General features: G+C 34.4%; 2 protein-coding genes across 2 annotated transcripts; both read left to right on the plus strand.

Moving 5' to 3' along the window:
* The first annotated feature begins 4,131 nt into the window (after nucleotides 1-4,131).
* Nucleotides 4,132-6,290, plus strand: LOC132299779 (histidine-containing phosphotransfer protein 1-like). The gene is made up of 6 exons (XM_059796591.1): nucleotides 4,132-4,336; nucleotides 4,468-4,598; nucleotides 4,766-4,834; nucleotides 5,561-5,632; nucleotides 5,846-5,918; nucleotides 6,026-6,290. The coding sequence occupies exons 1-6, from the start codon at nucleotides 4,274-4,276 to the stop codon at nucleotides 6,068-6,070; spliced, it is 453 nt and encodes a 150-aa protein (XP_059652574.1). The 5' UTR covers nucleotides 4,132-4,273; the 3' UTR covers nucleotides 6,071-6,290.
* Nucleotides 6,291-11,833: 5,543 nt separating this feature from the next.
* On the plus strand, nucleotides 11,834-14,392 carry LOC132299780 (uncharacterized). The gene has a single exon (XM_059796592.1). The coding sequence runs from the start codon at nucleotides 12,128-12,130 to the stop codon at nucleotides 14,156-14,158; it is 2,031 nt and encodes a 676-aa protein (XP_059652575.1). The 5' UTR covers nucleotides 11,834-12,127; the 3' UTR covers nucleotides 14,159-14,392.
* Nucleotides 14,393-15,507: the final 1,115 nt, after the last annotated feature.

Raw genomic sequence — 15,507 nt, forward strand, 5'->3', positions numbered from 1 at the left:
TTTAAAATGTCCACACATGTAAGCACACATTTACATGAGCAATGAATCTTCCATCCAACTGTGTGAGAAAGAGGGGGCAATGAAATGTCCTCCAAATGGGAAGAGGACATTTCTGTGGGCATTGAATTGGCAAAAGTGTGATGTACAAATTTTCATGTGTTCTAGGAACATTCACCCAAGTGTAATCACTATTCATTGTTTGCTTTGGATACCTACATACAATACTGCAAATGAATTTTACCCAGTTCAGTGACTTGGTGAAGTGCATTATTGTTAGACATTTGGACCATCATATATATATATATATATATATACAGAATTGTTCTCTTGCTTCCTGTGTGCAAAAAAATTGCATGTACACTTGAAATAGTAACTGTTAGATTCTATTTGACAGTTAAAAAAATAATTTATGTTTTTATATCTAACGGTGATTTAATTCGTGTGTAAATTCCTTACACAACAGTGAATATCATATTCACATATAAATTCCTTTTAATTTATATAAAAAGGAACATCATATTCACATCCACCCAAAAACCCATGATTCTTGGCTATGTTCTCTTCTTTCAGTACTTAGGATACCTACACCATCCTACACTTCTGTATTCTTTTGGCTTGGCATGGCAACTGAGTTTATGGCAAGAATTCCCCTGTTTCTTCTTAGGGTGGGTCCCACTTTGATGCCTTTCATATCAAGGTGAAGAGATCACCCATGCCCTACACAGTAGTGGTCCCTATTCAAACATTTATGAGGCCACTGAGATACTCTGCATTAATGAAATTCCAAGGGTTCACAGTAAAAAAAATATATATGTGCCCTTGAAGAAAAAGGCAAAATAGTACTACTACAAAACCTAATAGTACTGCCACGTATTCTAAATAATATGGTTAAATAGTACCAACCCCATTAGTAGTGAAACATAGCATCATAAGGGTCCGGCCTTGTCCTTAACTTCTTTTCAAGTTGTCTCATTGATTGTATTGAAATGGCAAAGGAAATCACTCAGGTTGTAATTTGTTGTAATCATGAATGTTGTAATCATGAAATATATTCTCAGCCTTCAACTAGTTGAAGGCAGAGAGTTCAAATCTTTTTAAAAGAACGTATAAATTTTATGTTAGAAAAGATATATATAAATATAAAATGAAATGTAGGCTAACAGAGTTCACTAAGCTTTTGTAATTGAGAAATTTGGAAAGGGTCAATTGTACGCAACCTAATTTTTGTATAAAGATATTTTTTATTTTGAACTCGTGGCCTTTTAAGTCATACTGAAGCAATTTTATCACAAGGTCTATTTAGTGTATATTACGGGCTACACACATTGAGAGAGTAAAACTGAAAATTCACCTTACTTTTGACACTATATTATATGCAGAGACTGCTCTCAAACTCGAATTCGCAATCTTAGACCAAATACATCCAAGTTTTTAGCATTAGGTCATATGGGTTTTTACTAAAATATGGCCTCACAAGGAGTCCTAGTACAATCTAGCTTTTTATATATAAATATACCTATAAGAACAATTATACTTACCTCCCTGATAGATTGCCTAAATAATAAGGACTTCTGCTCTAGTTTCAAAAATAACACTTACTTTTTTGTCAATGTTAACTTTGACCCGAACGTGTTAAATGACTATTATACTCATTGTACTTTTATTAGTTTAACATAAAGAGAAATAGCATTTTCAAACTTTCTTAGGACATTCTCGAGATTTAAATAATTTTTTATTTATGACGGGAGGTTAATGCTACTCAAACATGAACCATGGAAGTCAAAGTTATGTTTGAAACTAGAGAGGAGACACCTACTATTAAAATAATATACAGTAGAGGTAAGTGTAATTATCCCATATATTTAGGGTTCTAGTCCTTGCCCGACCCGATTTGTGTGCTTGAATATGCAATGAAATGACTCCAACTATTATTGGTTGGTTTGGAGTTGGCAGCTCCAGCAAATGGTTACACAATAGGGTTAGTCATCAAAACTTTTTACAATCCAGGCCTAATGGTCCAAACAAAATTGCTTGACAGAACAGAAGAATGCCACAATTGATGGCTGATGAGATGGAAAAAAGAATGCTGAAAGATGAAACCCTTTCAAACCACTTTTGTGCCAAGGCAGTCAACACTGTACTCAACCTCCCCTTTCAAGAGAAAGTTCAATGTCCATTGATTACCCATTCAAAATTTCAAGAGATGGAAAAAAGAATGCTGAAAGATGAAACCCTTTCAAACCACTTTTGTGCCAAGGCAGTCAACACTGTACTCAACCTCCCCTTTCAAGAGAAAGTTCAATGTCCATTGATTACCCATTCAAAATTTCAACCACTATCAAAAAAATAAAAATAAAAATAAAAATAAAAATAAAATCAATCAATCAATCAACTTCTGGTTATATCCTAATGGAATTCTTGTTAGTCCAAGTTGGGGGAGTACTTGATTAATTGAAGTCACTTCAGATAGTGCTTTCAAGGTATCAGATATCTTACTGGAATTCTTGTATTCCAGGTTGGGGTGGACTGGATTAAATGAAGTCACTTCAGTTAATGCTTCCAAGTACCAGCACCAGCTTTCACTTTTTCTCATAGTGCTTCAGCAGCAGGATTTCAAATGGAACTCATTATCAAACCAAACATTTCCACAATATATTCAACAACATACTAAACATCATTTCTCATCAGAATGCAATTTCAACCTTAAAAAGCATACATGCCCCCTACATGGTGCCTCAGAATCGGACACGTGTGCGCGACACCAATACCCAAAAGAACAAAAAAACCCTAATTTTGTTCTTTTTTTATTTTTGGTTGATAAAGACGTAACATTAATTTTTTTACCAAATTCTTTTCAACCCATGTGAGATACAGCATTTTTAAAATCACACAATAAAACAAAAGTGAAGAAATTGAAGATTATTAACCTAGCTTGCACATTATTTATGGAAGTGTAAAGCCAAAATCTAAGGCTTGTGGGGGCATGTGCTTTTATTGTGAAATGTCCCTTTTGAGTTGCTTAAAACCCATCAAATAATCAATCTACCAACCAACCACACAACAACAGCACCACAAACAACAAGAAAAACAAGAATAGCACCAAATTGATTAAAGAATTACAGAAGATTAAAAAGCATGGATGTGAAAAGTGAAGAGATAAGGGGAAAAGGGCAAAGGGAAAGGAAAAAAAGTAGGCAAGATAGAGAGAATTTATATGTTCTTTGCACAGCTGCAAATCCAGTATTTTATGACACAGCTAGATTAAAAAAAAGCAAGAAAAGGAAAAAAGGAAATTAAGTTTTCACTTTCATAGCATCACTTTTACATTTTGTTTCAAACATGCAGATATAGTGTACCTAAAAAATCTCAGAGATATAGATGTAACATGGTCTTGACTCACTTCTACATCATCCCACTGTAAGTATAGCATGCATTGAAATGTCATGCTCATGCCCCCACAGACAGGTTAGCACCTTGTGTATAATAAAATATATATAAATTCATAAATGCATATAATATGTATGTGAGAGAGAGACCAGGGTTGGGTGCACCCAGCATACCATGTTATTGGTATGTTCACCAAATATGAAAATGCATTATATTAGTTTTTTGTTAAGAAATTATTGCATGGTCCTACCAATAAGTAGAATTACAGTTGACACAATTGCATACATGATGGTTACATGTGATTGGCCAGATCATATAAAAATTTATCGTTTCTTGTTAATTAACATTGTTACACGTAGGACAGTTCTATTTTTCAACTGGAGGCAAGCTAAACCACCCTAACAGAGGTTTGTACTTGTTAATCTATGAAATTTGTCACACTTGCGTGTAAAAAATACTGACAAAAAGTTTATGGTGAGTTTCATTGACCGTGTGTGTGTGTGTGAGAGAGAGAGAGAGAGAGAGGGAGGGGGAGAATAAGGAGCAATAATTACTGAGAGAAGAAGATGGGAAGGTAAATGGTACATGGCATTAAATTTTGGATCTTGTGACAGCTTTCAAAGTCGAAAGAGTTTTAACTGCTCACACATGATGGTTTAAGACTGTGAGAGGAAGCAAAGGGACAAAACAAACACATATCCAGAGAGGTGAAAAAGGGGTGGCTATATATACTGTATATCCATAGTCCACTGAATTCATTACATCTGTTTCTTAGTGTTGAGCTTTTCCAATAAAGAAAAAAAAATGAACATGCTCTTCCTACTATGAACTGAAACTATAAAGATCTGAAAGTTGGTGAACAAGTTTAGATTTTGAGAGAGTTAAAATGGATGTTGTGGTTCAGTTGCAAAGACAGTTTGTTGACTACAGAGCTTCCTTGTATAAAGAGGTCAGTATTTTCCTACTATTCATAGTAAACTATAAGGTTTTATGTGCTAGTTTCACTAAGCTTTTAATTTAATTCTCTGTTTGGGGATAGTTTTGGATTTTGATGTTTACTTTTTTTGTGTGTGTGAGAAGGGATTTCTGGATGATCAGTTCATCCAACTTCAACAGCTGCAAGATGAGAGCAACCCAGACTTTGTGGTTGAAGTGGTGTCTCTCTTCTTTGAAGATTCTGAGAGGCTTCTCAATGAACTAACAAAAGCACTGTGAGAACTCAACCCCTTAAATTTATTTTATTTATTTTTTTCCCAAAATAAAAAACACTTATATATACATACAGTTTTTAATGGTTTTTTTTGTGTGTTCTTCTATAAATAAAGAAAATATGATTTTTTTTTTTTCTTTTCTTTTCTTTTCTCTTCTCTTTGTATAGGGATCAGCAGAGTGTAGATTTCAAAAAGGTGGATGCTCATGTTCACCAGTTCAAGGGTAGCAGCTCCAGGTAATTGAAAGTTTTCTCTTATAGCTTGAAGACTCATTTACAGCTAATTATCTCTCCTTTACAATGCTAGGACCAAAAATTGTATTCTTTTATGTCAATCTATATCAACTTTTGTGTTCATGTATGGGCCTCAAAAGGGTGGAAATTGTTTTTTTTTTTTATATTATTCCCAGGTGAGAGAAGCACATTTGTCACCATGGGGTGTGGTTAGTTGAAGCCTTGAAGCCATTGTTTTGTTTGCTTTTTTTGGTCAAGCAAATGATTTCCAATCCAATAAATGGAGAATCAATGATATATATTTTTTCTTGATTATGTTTAGCATGTAAATCTGAGTATGAAACCACCCTTAAATGATGCAGTTGCCTTAGAGAAGTTTAAAATTATGAATCTAGTCTTAAAGATTTTAATCTGCTAGTCAAGATTTGATGAGACAACACCATCCTATTTTGTTTCCATGAAAATTATTTCACAGATCAAAACTTCGTTACAAACGGTTTATTTTAACCTTTCTTTTACTGTTTCATCAATCAATTAATAGAACTTTTCATAATATGCTCAATTCACAATACTTTTGGTGAACCATTTAAATATGTTTCCAATATGATTCCTATGCAAGTAGAGAAGCATGTCAACCTCTAGATATGTTTTGATTTTCATATTTCTTACATTAGTCTTTGCCATTTTTTCTTTTCTTTTCTTTTCTTTTTTGTTTTTTTCTCATTTCAGCATTGGTGCACAGAGAGTTCAAAGAGTTTGCATTTCTTTTCGCAACTATTGCGAGGAACAAAATGTTGAAGGGTGAGTTCCTCACAACCCCAAAATTTATGAACCTTCAAAAGCCACTCCAACCTCGAACTTTTTATAATAAAAAAATCAAGTTTTTCTCTCTTTCTTTCTTCATTTAATTGACTTTTTCAGCAAACAAATGGAGCAATAAGTCAATTGGAAACTCAGAATCATTGTTATGGGAAATTTTTACATGCTTAATGGGAATTATAAGGATTTATGCAGGTGCCTAAAATGTCTCCAACAAGTAAAGAATGAGTATTCTCTTGTAAGGAACAAGCTTGAGACTATGTTCAAGGTGAGCATTCTTTAAGGGGTTTTTTTTTTTTTTTTTTTTTTTGGGACCAAATTGATTGGTTTCTATGTCTCAAAGCTTTTCCAATTTCATGACTTGTTTTGTTGTAGCTTGAGCAACAAATTTTGGCCGCTGGCGGGTCAATTCCTATGTGATGAGAGGAAGCAATTAAAGTCATCATCTGCAGAAAAAACAAGAGAGAGAAATGTGTATCAAATTGTAGAGAAGTTTTTTCTCCGTCTTTCTTTCTTTAATTTTAAGTTGAGAATCCACATTACTAAAGGGTTTTATGATGTTTTGAGCTTGAGGTTGTATTATATATCAAATGTATGAGCAGTGATGGACAATGTGAATAAAACCTTTCTTTTCATATTATCTCTCATTATCACTCAAGCTGCAATTTTCTTTCTTTCTTTTACATGTCATGTGTGTGCTTGAAGTAGGTAGGGATATCTCTAATGGGCACACCCTCTTTTAAATATATCATAGAAATTTATTATTATTTAAAAAAAAAAATTAAAAGCCATTTCTGATGAACACATTCAGAAGGGGCTGGTTTAGGTGCGCAGAAGGTAGAAAGAAATTCATAACAATAATAGAAGGGTATTTTGAGAAAAAAAAAAAGAAGATGAAGTACGGTAAATTTCCACGTCCACCTCGGACACGATGAATTAAAAATTTGAGATTTAACATTCCACCGGTAGATCTTTCTATTGGTCCAACATAATGAATGTAATATAGAACCCTTACCAACATATTTGACTATATTGTGATTAAAATTTCTATATTTTTTAACTTTTCCAATTTTTCTTTGGATGTGGTATTGGAATTCGAAATGCAAAAAAATGATAAGAAAAAAGAAATTGAAAGAAAAGGTTTTGTGCTTGCAGCTTGAGGCATGAATTTGTGTTTTCTATTTTGGAAAATAAATTTGTGAAACTTTTGCCTTCTCACTCTATGGTTCAAATCAAGGACCTCTGACAAAGGATTTCTGATTAAATTAGTTTGTCTATGAAAGCTGCTTTATGCAAAGATGATTTGAAGGAACCTTATCTAACATATATATGATTGGACAGCAATAGTTCTATTGTTTGCTAAAAAGATGGTATGACAATATATATATATTAGTTAGACTTAGTTTCCATTTCTTTTTCCAGCCTTTGGCATTATCTCGTGCAGAAGTGACTACTCGATTTGAATGTGTCTTTTCAAAAAAAAAAATTTCCAAAGACTTTGAACCTCAACCTTTCAAACCTTCAGCTTAGAAAGTAGAAGAGATACAATCTTGGTGGTTTCGGTCTTTGTTTTTTCAAACATACAAGGAAAGAAAAAGTGATATATATAGTTCATTTCTTATTTTTCTTTTCTTCCTTGGATTCCTTCCTAGAACAGTTGCAACAGCAGTGTAGAGAAATCACCAACATAAACCTTGCTATCAACCTTCAGATCCTTCAATATTCACCGTTTTAATACATGAATAGAAAGGCGATTATTGCTTGGTGCAATGGTAAAAGTTCGAACTATCAAACGTGAGAAAACAAGTTTAAGTCTGAGTGCGTCCACTTTCAACAAATAATATTATATTTTAGGTTGTCCGCCTCTCCTTACATCCTCGATATATTAACAATGACCACTTACACACACAGATCAGTACGAACCTTCAAATCTTGGATGGCCGATATTATATTATATATACACACACATTACATATGTATTTATATATTGGCAAATCGGATTTGCAGGCACCGGCCATTAACAATTAAGAAAGAACTCATCATCGTGTTAGAAAATTTTTACTTTTAGGGGGCATGCACATATTGTTAACAAAGCATTCAGGTATTGGAAAATGGTGAAGAAACCCTAATATTTATTAATCAGATCATTCATGGAAGTGGGCAATTTTTTAAACTTAGCATCTACTACATTCATTGAACACACATGAGTTTTGTGAAGGTCAACTGTTATGGGTTGGGGTGGGATGTCTCCTGGTCTGCTGGTAATGTGCAAATATGACCAAAAGTTTATTAGAGTAATGCTAAAGATGTGTTAGTGTGTGTGTGTATAGCTCACTTTCTTTATTATTTTTTACAACTTTGAGAGATCCAAACACTATGACCAACCATTTTAATTTTTGTTTAATTTTCTTCAGTAGAAAGGAATCTTTATATATATAGTTAATTTGATGATTTGCTTTAACTTATGAATGGTGCAATTTTAAACTCAAATCATTAAAAAAATGACTTGGTTTTGATTGTATATATTGTACTAGCTATTACAAATGGCATTATGTAATTCACAAACTGGTTAAGGATTCAAATTAATGTGGGTTGGAATTGAAGTGAAAGCTAAAGAGAGAAATCAGTGGAAGATAGTTTAATGAGGAAAAATAAATAAATAAAGGTGATGACATCTAATTTTAAAGTCATATATAGGAGTTTCTGCTTGGTGGATTACATTAATGATTTGATTCGTTGAGATCAGATTGACCTGAGTGTACTTATATTATATATATATATATTACATGTTTCTAGAATTTTATATCTAATTATGACTCAGTGAAAAAGTTAGGTTTATGGAAATCCAACTGAGTTAAAAGGGATAATTTTGCAGAATAATCTAGCAATGTTATCATTAAAAAAGTAGGAAATATTTGAAATTTAGTGGAAAAATTTGTAAAAGTTGAACTAAACTAATCAATTAAATTAAGGAAAATAATTCTTGCACCGATTTTATTGCAGTGAATTGTCCCTATTTAAATCAGAAACTTTTAATTAGGTAATTTACTGTAACAAATTTGTGCAAACATCACTACTCTTAAATTAAAATATTCCAACCTTCTTTTATAAAAGAAAAAAAGAAAAAGAAGGAAGCTTACACTTGTTTGACTTTCCAAATTAAAAAAAAAAAAAAAAAAAAGAAAAAAAAAAAAAGAAAAAGAAAAAAGAAGAGGTTTTACAGTGTTTGGAATAGAGTTTAACCATATAACACTACATTTACATCAAAAAAATTCTGTTTTGTTTTCACTTTTCATGGTGATAAATTTTATTTATTATTATTATTATTATTTTTGGTCAATACTTTAGAGCTGCGATTATTTTGCAGCAACAGAACTAGTATGAAATATTCATTTGAACAATGGCAATGGCTAATTATGCAGGTTTAAGAGCATGAAGAGACTTCAAAATTAAGTATTTGGCTGAAAAACCTGGATTGAGAAACACAATGGTAAACAATGTAGCATAGGTAACCAATATGTGCTTATACGTACATATTGACAATATAATTTTAATTCAATCTTGTGTTGACATTATATATAAACAAAAGAATATATATATATATATTTACATGATGATTCATCACAACTGATATCATGAAAAATGAGGTGACTTCTCATTAATCATATCACCGGCCATTTGATAGAAACGTCCACATTTAGGTTTCATACATAATTATGGTATAGCAATGATGAAGAAATTATACATGCATGTCCACCCTAATTTCTATTATGAGGGTTCATTATGATGGAATCCACCAAAATTAATGATGGTTATAAACACTGCTTTTAAATCACCATCTCGGTACTTGATGAGAACAAAATTTTAGGGCATAGAAAGAAGAAAAAAATAAAAATAAAAAAGGAGAAAGAAAACCCTAGTTTTCCTAAATACGATAGTTAGATTCCTGTGATTCCCCTAAAAATTCTTTCTTGCGCCGGAAGTATCCATGTTATTTGTTATCAACCAATAATATTTTGTTACATAAGTAAAAAAATGTGATACCATGTTATCAGTATTCTTAAAATATCAAAACTTGTTATCGTGTTATCAGCCAATAATATCTTATCACATAGATGAAACCATGTTATTGGTATTCCCGAAACATCAAAGTTTTTTCGTTATTTTTTTTTTAGGTTAAAAGGGTAAACTTTAATAAAGAGAAAATATGAACAATAGTGTCAATTGAACCAAGCCCAGGAACAAGCTCCAAGGCAAGCACTAAAGACTAAACCAAGCAAACACATAACAGTTACTACATACAAGTGGGACAAACAAAACCAACCAAAAGACCTTGTAGCTCATTGTGAGCTACAAGTTTTTTCGTTGTTGCCAAGCTTATGGTATCAACTCTTCTGCAGTCTCCATTGAATCCCTAGCGGGATGAGTGTAATTAATGTCCAGTTCTAGTCTTGGATGGTTAGACTGGCCTTGCAGCCAAAGTAAAAAATAATTCGTAACTTACAAATCCATTTTATGTTATCCGAAAAATCATTTATGTTTTTCTATGTAAACTTGGCACAAAATATCAAAACATGACATGATAAATTATATTGCATGGTATTTTATATTTTCTGTTACCATAACTCATATCATAACATTCCACTTTTTTACATGTGTTTGTAGTGTCTGTGCTAAGTGTCACCATATATTGATCAATTGAAATATATATATTTTTTTTAGATAAAGGGTAAACTATCAATAGAAATATTTGATGAACCTGTATATATATATATAGATAATATTCTCTTTTTATTACAGCTTAATTTGCTTACTAAATTTTTTTTCCAAAGGATTCGCTTTTTCCAATTAGTAGGTGGTCCGTTCAATATCAAATTCTGCATCCATATATTTGTAGTAGACTCGATTCCATTGATATGGGATTAAGACAAGAATAATAACACTGATATTTTCGGTGGATTAGTAGACTTCAAGAACTGATTGTGATAGAAATATAGGGCAAGCAGTGAAGCATTAAATTATGAATAATGATATTCAAGCCGGAGAGTTTGAACGAAATGGAAAGACAAAGACTTTCAGAATACACTTAATTGGATCTCACTTCACTCTTAATTGAGTGTGTCAGAGGGATGAAAAAATTTCGACACTCTATTTCAATCAAACTCTTCGACTTTAAAAATCATTATCATTAAATTATAAAAATGTTTTTGCTCTGTATTTAAATAGAGGTGAATTGGACAAACCAACTATAGCCTAAAACTTAATTAGGTCAGCTATTAACATAGGAACAGATATATACTTCACCATTCTAACTATCCAGGATCATAACTTTCTAATTGCAAAACCATCGATTGGATTTCAAGACATCGATTCGATGCTTCGAAACTTAATTAGTTACATTTGTTTATACACTTGACAACCAAACATTTCACCTGAAATGCTACTTAATAGCAAAACCAGCCGTTCAAATAGAGACGCCATTACATGTCAACAAATATACAAACGTATATCATAGTACATACGGAGTGCGTGTGTGTGTGTGTGTGTTTATATATATATATATATATATATATATATATATATATATATAATGTCCCATTTCCAACTAAATAAAATTTCTCACAAAATAAGTTCAAAGGAAAAAAATTTATGGTCAGAGTCAATTTTGATCAAGCCCTGGCTTAAGTGCTTAACCCACTAATACGTCGTCGTATTCACTTCTTCATCATGAATTACATGGCATATCCATAAATGGGTCCTTTTCTTACTAGCCCAAACAAAACCACCTAATTGGGCTACCACGTAGCCCATAGGTTCTAAATATGGTCCTTTTCTTAATAGCCCAAACAAAACCACCTAATTGGGCTACCACGTAGCCCATAGGTTCTAAATATGGTCCTTTTCTTAATAGCCCAAACTAAACCACCTAATTGGGCTTCCACGTAGCCCATAGGTTCTAAATATGGTCCTTTCCTTAATAGCCCAAACAAAACCATCTAATTGGGCTACGACGTGGCCCATAGGTCACCTATATTTCCAAATATGGGCCCTTTTCTTGCTAGCCCAAACTCTACTTGGGCTACCACGTGGCCTAAAGCATCCCATAAAAACTTCCTCGAAAATTGAGCACAACATTTGAATTTGAAAACCTAATCCATCCCCCGCTTTCTCTCTCTAAATTCTCTCTCTACCGTTGGATATTCAACTTAAAATCATTTTCCACAACTAAAACCCTAATAACCCCCCTCTCTTCTACTTTCTCTCTCTTCTACTTTCATAACTGCTGCTGCAATATCTCATTTTTTTCCGCGATAGAAAATCCATTCTCTCTCTTCTATTTTCTCTCTCTATCAGTCTATTCTCATTTCTCACTGCTGCGAGATCCCATTTCTCCACCACTAAAAGCCCTAGAAAAACCCTAAACCACCCATCTAACATCTCATTCTCTGCGCCGAAAATAAAAAAACCCACAATTCCATGGCTAAAAAGAAGGTGACCCAGAAAGACAAACCGGCCCAGAACCCAGAACAGACCCGTCAAACCACCACCATGGACGACGCGTCAGAGAAGATCGAACACTTAAAGTCCCTGAATTCCATGCTTCTCAAAGAGACCGTCGAGCACCGTCAACAGATGGACTCACTCCTCCAGTCAAAAGGGTCTCTGGAATCGGAGCTAACTCGGTCCGAAACAGAGAAGGAGGCCTTGCAGGCGGAGTTGACTCGGTTCCATGACCGTACGGTACAAATGGAACTGGAGAGGAACTTGGTTTCTGTGTTTGTTTCTGTGCAGGTCAATCAACAATCGGAAGTGATTGAGAAGGAAAGGAGAGAGAAGGCGGAGACTGAGAAGAGATTGCAGAGTATGGAGAGCGTAATGAGAGAGGTTCTGAGGGAGAAGAGTGAGAAAGAGTTTGACTCGAAGAGGAAGTTGGATCAGCTTCTTGCTGAGGTTGAGAATGAGAGAAATGTGTCCAGACAATTGGGTCAAGAGAGGGATTCATTGAGAACTGAAGTTGAGGATCAAATTGGGGAGATAAATGGGTTGGACTCTATACTCGATTCTGTGAGGTACGAGAAAGAGATTTTGGAGAAAAAGTTAAGTGAACATGTTGATGAGGTTCGTCGTGAAAGGGCTGTAATGAGTCATGAACTTCGTCTTCAAACTGAGGCGACAGCCGATTTTGAACTGAAATTGAATGAGTCGGAGAAAAGAGGGATGATGATTCAAGAAGAGGTTCACAAACTGAGGACAGAGTATGCCAACATGATGGAGGAAAAAGAAGAGAGTGAACGAAAGGTCCAGATGATAATGGCGGACAAGGATGCCTTTGAGAGATGTTTAACAGATTCGAAAAGGATAATTGGGAAGCTGAAGGGAGATATTGAAGAAATTGTTAGAGAGAAGGAAGGAATTGAGGAGGAGAGGAAAGTGGAAGTGGAGAAGAAAATTGAGGAAGTGAGCGCGTTGAAGGAGAGGGTAATCAGTCGGCAGAAGGAGGAAGAGAGGTTGAGATTGAGCTTTGCCGAAATGGAGAAGAGGTGTATTGAAGGTTTGGAGAAGCAAAACCGGATGGTGATGGAGATTAACGTGTTGGAGGAAGCAAAGAAGGAGATGGAGAGGAGCTTTGAGAGGTTGAATGGGGAAAAGGGTGTTGTCAGGAAAGAATTGGATGAGATTTTGAAGCAATTAGATGATCAGACGCAAAAGGTGGAGGAGATAAGACGCGAGAAAATGGAGATTGAGGAGGTGAAAGCTCTTAAAGAGAGTGAAATTGTCGAAATGCAGAAAGAGATTGGTGAACTTGAGGATGCCATATCAGCACTAGAAGAGTCATCCAATGATCAACTAGAGAAGATTGGGCAATTTCAATCTGAAGTTAGTCAATATAGAGAAGCACTGAATTTAGTTACAATCGAAAGGGATGAAGCTAGAAAAGGATTTGATGAGGAGAACAGGAATTGTATTAGCTTGAGGGATAAAATTTTGGAAATGGAGAAGAAAATCGAAGAAACACACAGGGTGGCTAGGGAGATGAAGACTGAAAATTGCAGCGTTATTGGGGAAAAGAAAGAGTTGGAAAGCCGCTGCACAAGGTTGATGAAGGAAATGGCTTCACTAGAGAGCACACTTTCAAAAACCGGAAAAGAGTTTGATGATATGCAGGCTAAAGTGAAGTTAGGGAATACTAATTCAGAGCTTGTCTTAAACATGCTAAAGAAAACAGCTTCACAAGTTTGTCCATCTAAAGATGAAATGGGTGTTGTGGAAGACAGTGTGCTTATTGATGAACAGAAGGTCGGAGAAGAGATGAAGCAGTACGTGGCAGAGTTGGACGTGATAAAAAGTTCTTTCAAGAAGAGGGAGAGTAAGGCAGAGGAGATGAAGCGGCAGCTTGAGTTCCTGCTAGCAGAAGCACATAAGAAGAAGAGCTTCTGGACATTGATGTCCTCTGCAACAACGGTCTTCGCTGCAGCTTCTGTTGCATATGTTGCTTGTGGGCGCTGAGTGAATTCGTTTATTTCACCAAGTGCTTTTTTTAGGGGAAGTAAGTATGAACTGTAGGATTAACTAATCCAAGTTTTTAATCAGATGGCCAAAAAAATGATGATATCTTGGTTCTTTCTTAACTTTCTTTTTTGTAAGAACATAATGTTTCCTAGAATCAGAAATGATCATGTTCTTCCACTAAGTTTTTGATTGCGTTTTCATTATAAATAAAATGCTACTGTCTTTCGATAATTATCTGTTAGTGTGCAATATTTTGATGCTATCTTTGCTCTATTGACTTCCTTAACATATCTACATGCCATCCAGTCAATTAGTCCTTTCAAACTAGATGGCTGTTCTAAGTTCTGGTGATCCAAATTGGATTAGAATTTTAAGCATTCTTGTTGAGATATTCAATATTTACTTGCTAGGATTCATGATGTTTGACATTGCTTTCAAGGTCCAATGGATGTTTCAGTAGCAAGCAACATTAATCGAAAACTGCCATAGTAGTTCGAAACCAATTGCTTTGGTTCCATCAGATGATTCTGTGTGTAGTGTGTGTGTGTGTGTGTGTGAACTGAAACAGAATTATAGTACTATGACATGATAAAGAACAGACTGGTTTGGGAATCATATCGCCATGGAAATGAAATCCTGGACAAATGTTGAGCCTGGATTCTTCAAATGTTAAACCCTGTGGAAGTTGTAGACTTCCAAAACTGCAAGCATTGTTACTATAAGAAGTTCTAGTGGCAAGAATATGAGCTAGAATGAATGCACATCTCTCTCTGTCGAATGGCTTGTTCTCCCTGGTCGGAATAGGCAGGTCAATTCCTTCCCCTATAACCGTACTTGAGAGTTTCCTCAGCAATCAATTCTTTTAGTATCCCATTTTAATCTACCATTTTTAACTAGATCTATCCCATTTTTTCGGGGTAACCAAACGAGGTTAATTACATAAGTTTCAAATTCTTTAATATCACAATTCGTTACAGAACTGATTAATTTCTGGGCATCTTAGGCCTGTCGTGGTGGGATTGCATAGTCAGCTACTTTGAACATACACTGCTCAAAGAAAAGCACAAGTGTAATGCATTGCAAGTGCTTGCAACAATGTACAAGAAGACATGAACTAAACCAATCATCCAATGATAAAGAATAATAGTAGCAAGAAAAAGTTATCATGACAACACAAGTTGAGTGTGAACCGATATCCAACTATTTTCCTTGGATCACAATGTTGCTCATTGCAAACAACTCACCTCAGCTTGGAAATTATTGGAGATGTCAATTTAGCTGGTAAGGATGTTGGTGGTTGTGGGGGTATTTAATGGGGTCGGTAATAAATTATAATGATGGGAGAA

This window comes from Cornus florida, unplaced genomic scaffold, assembly GCF_030987335.1.
Source record: "Cornus florida cultivar Cherokee Brave unplaced genomic scaffold, ASM3098733v1 CherokeeBrave_3.0.0_Hap2_Chr03, whole genome shotgun sequence".
Lineage (NCBI taxonomy): Eukaryota > Viridiplantae > Streptophyta > Magnoliopsida > Cornales > Cornaceae > Cornus > Cornus florida.

Bases quoted from the DNA above. Each gene is read 5' to 3' on its own strand.
- LOC132299779 (XM_059796591.1), top strand. From the start codon at position 4,274: ATGGATGTTGTGGTTCAGTTGCAAAGACAGTTTGTTGACTACAGAGCT. The intron at 4,337-4,467 runs GTCAGTATTTTC...GTGTGTGAGAAG, and splicing joins GAGCTTCCTTGTATAAAGAG to GGATTTCTGGATGATCAGTT. The intron at 4,599-4,765 runs GTGAGAACTCAA...CTCTTTGTATAG, and splicing joins AATGAACTAACAAAAGCACT to GGATCAGCAGAGTGTAGATT.
- LOC132299780 (XM_059796592.1), top strand. From the start codon at position 12,128: ATGGCTAAAAAGAAGGTGACCCAGAAAGACAAACCGGCCCAGAACCCA.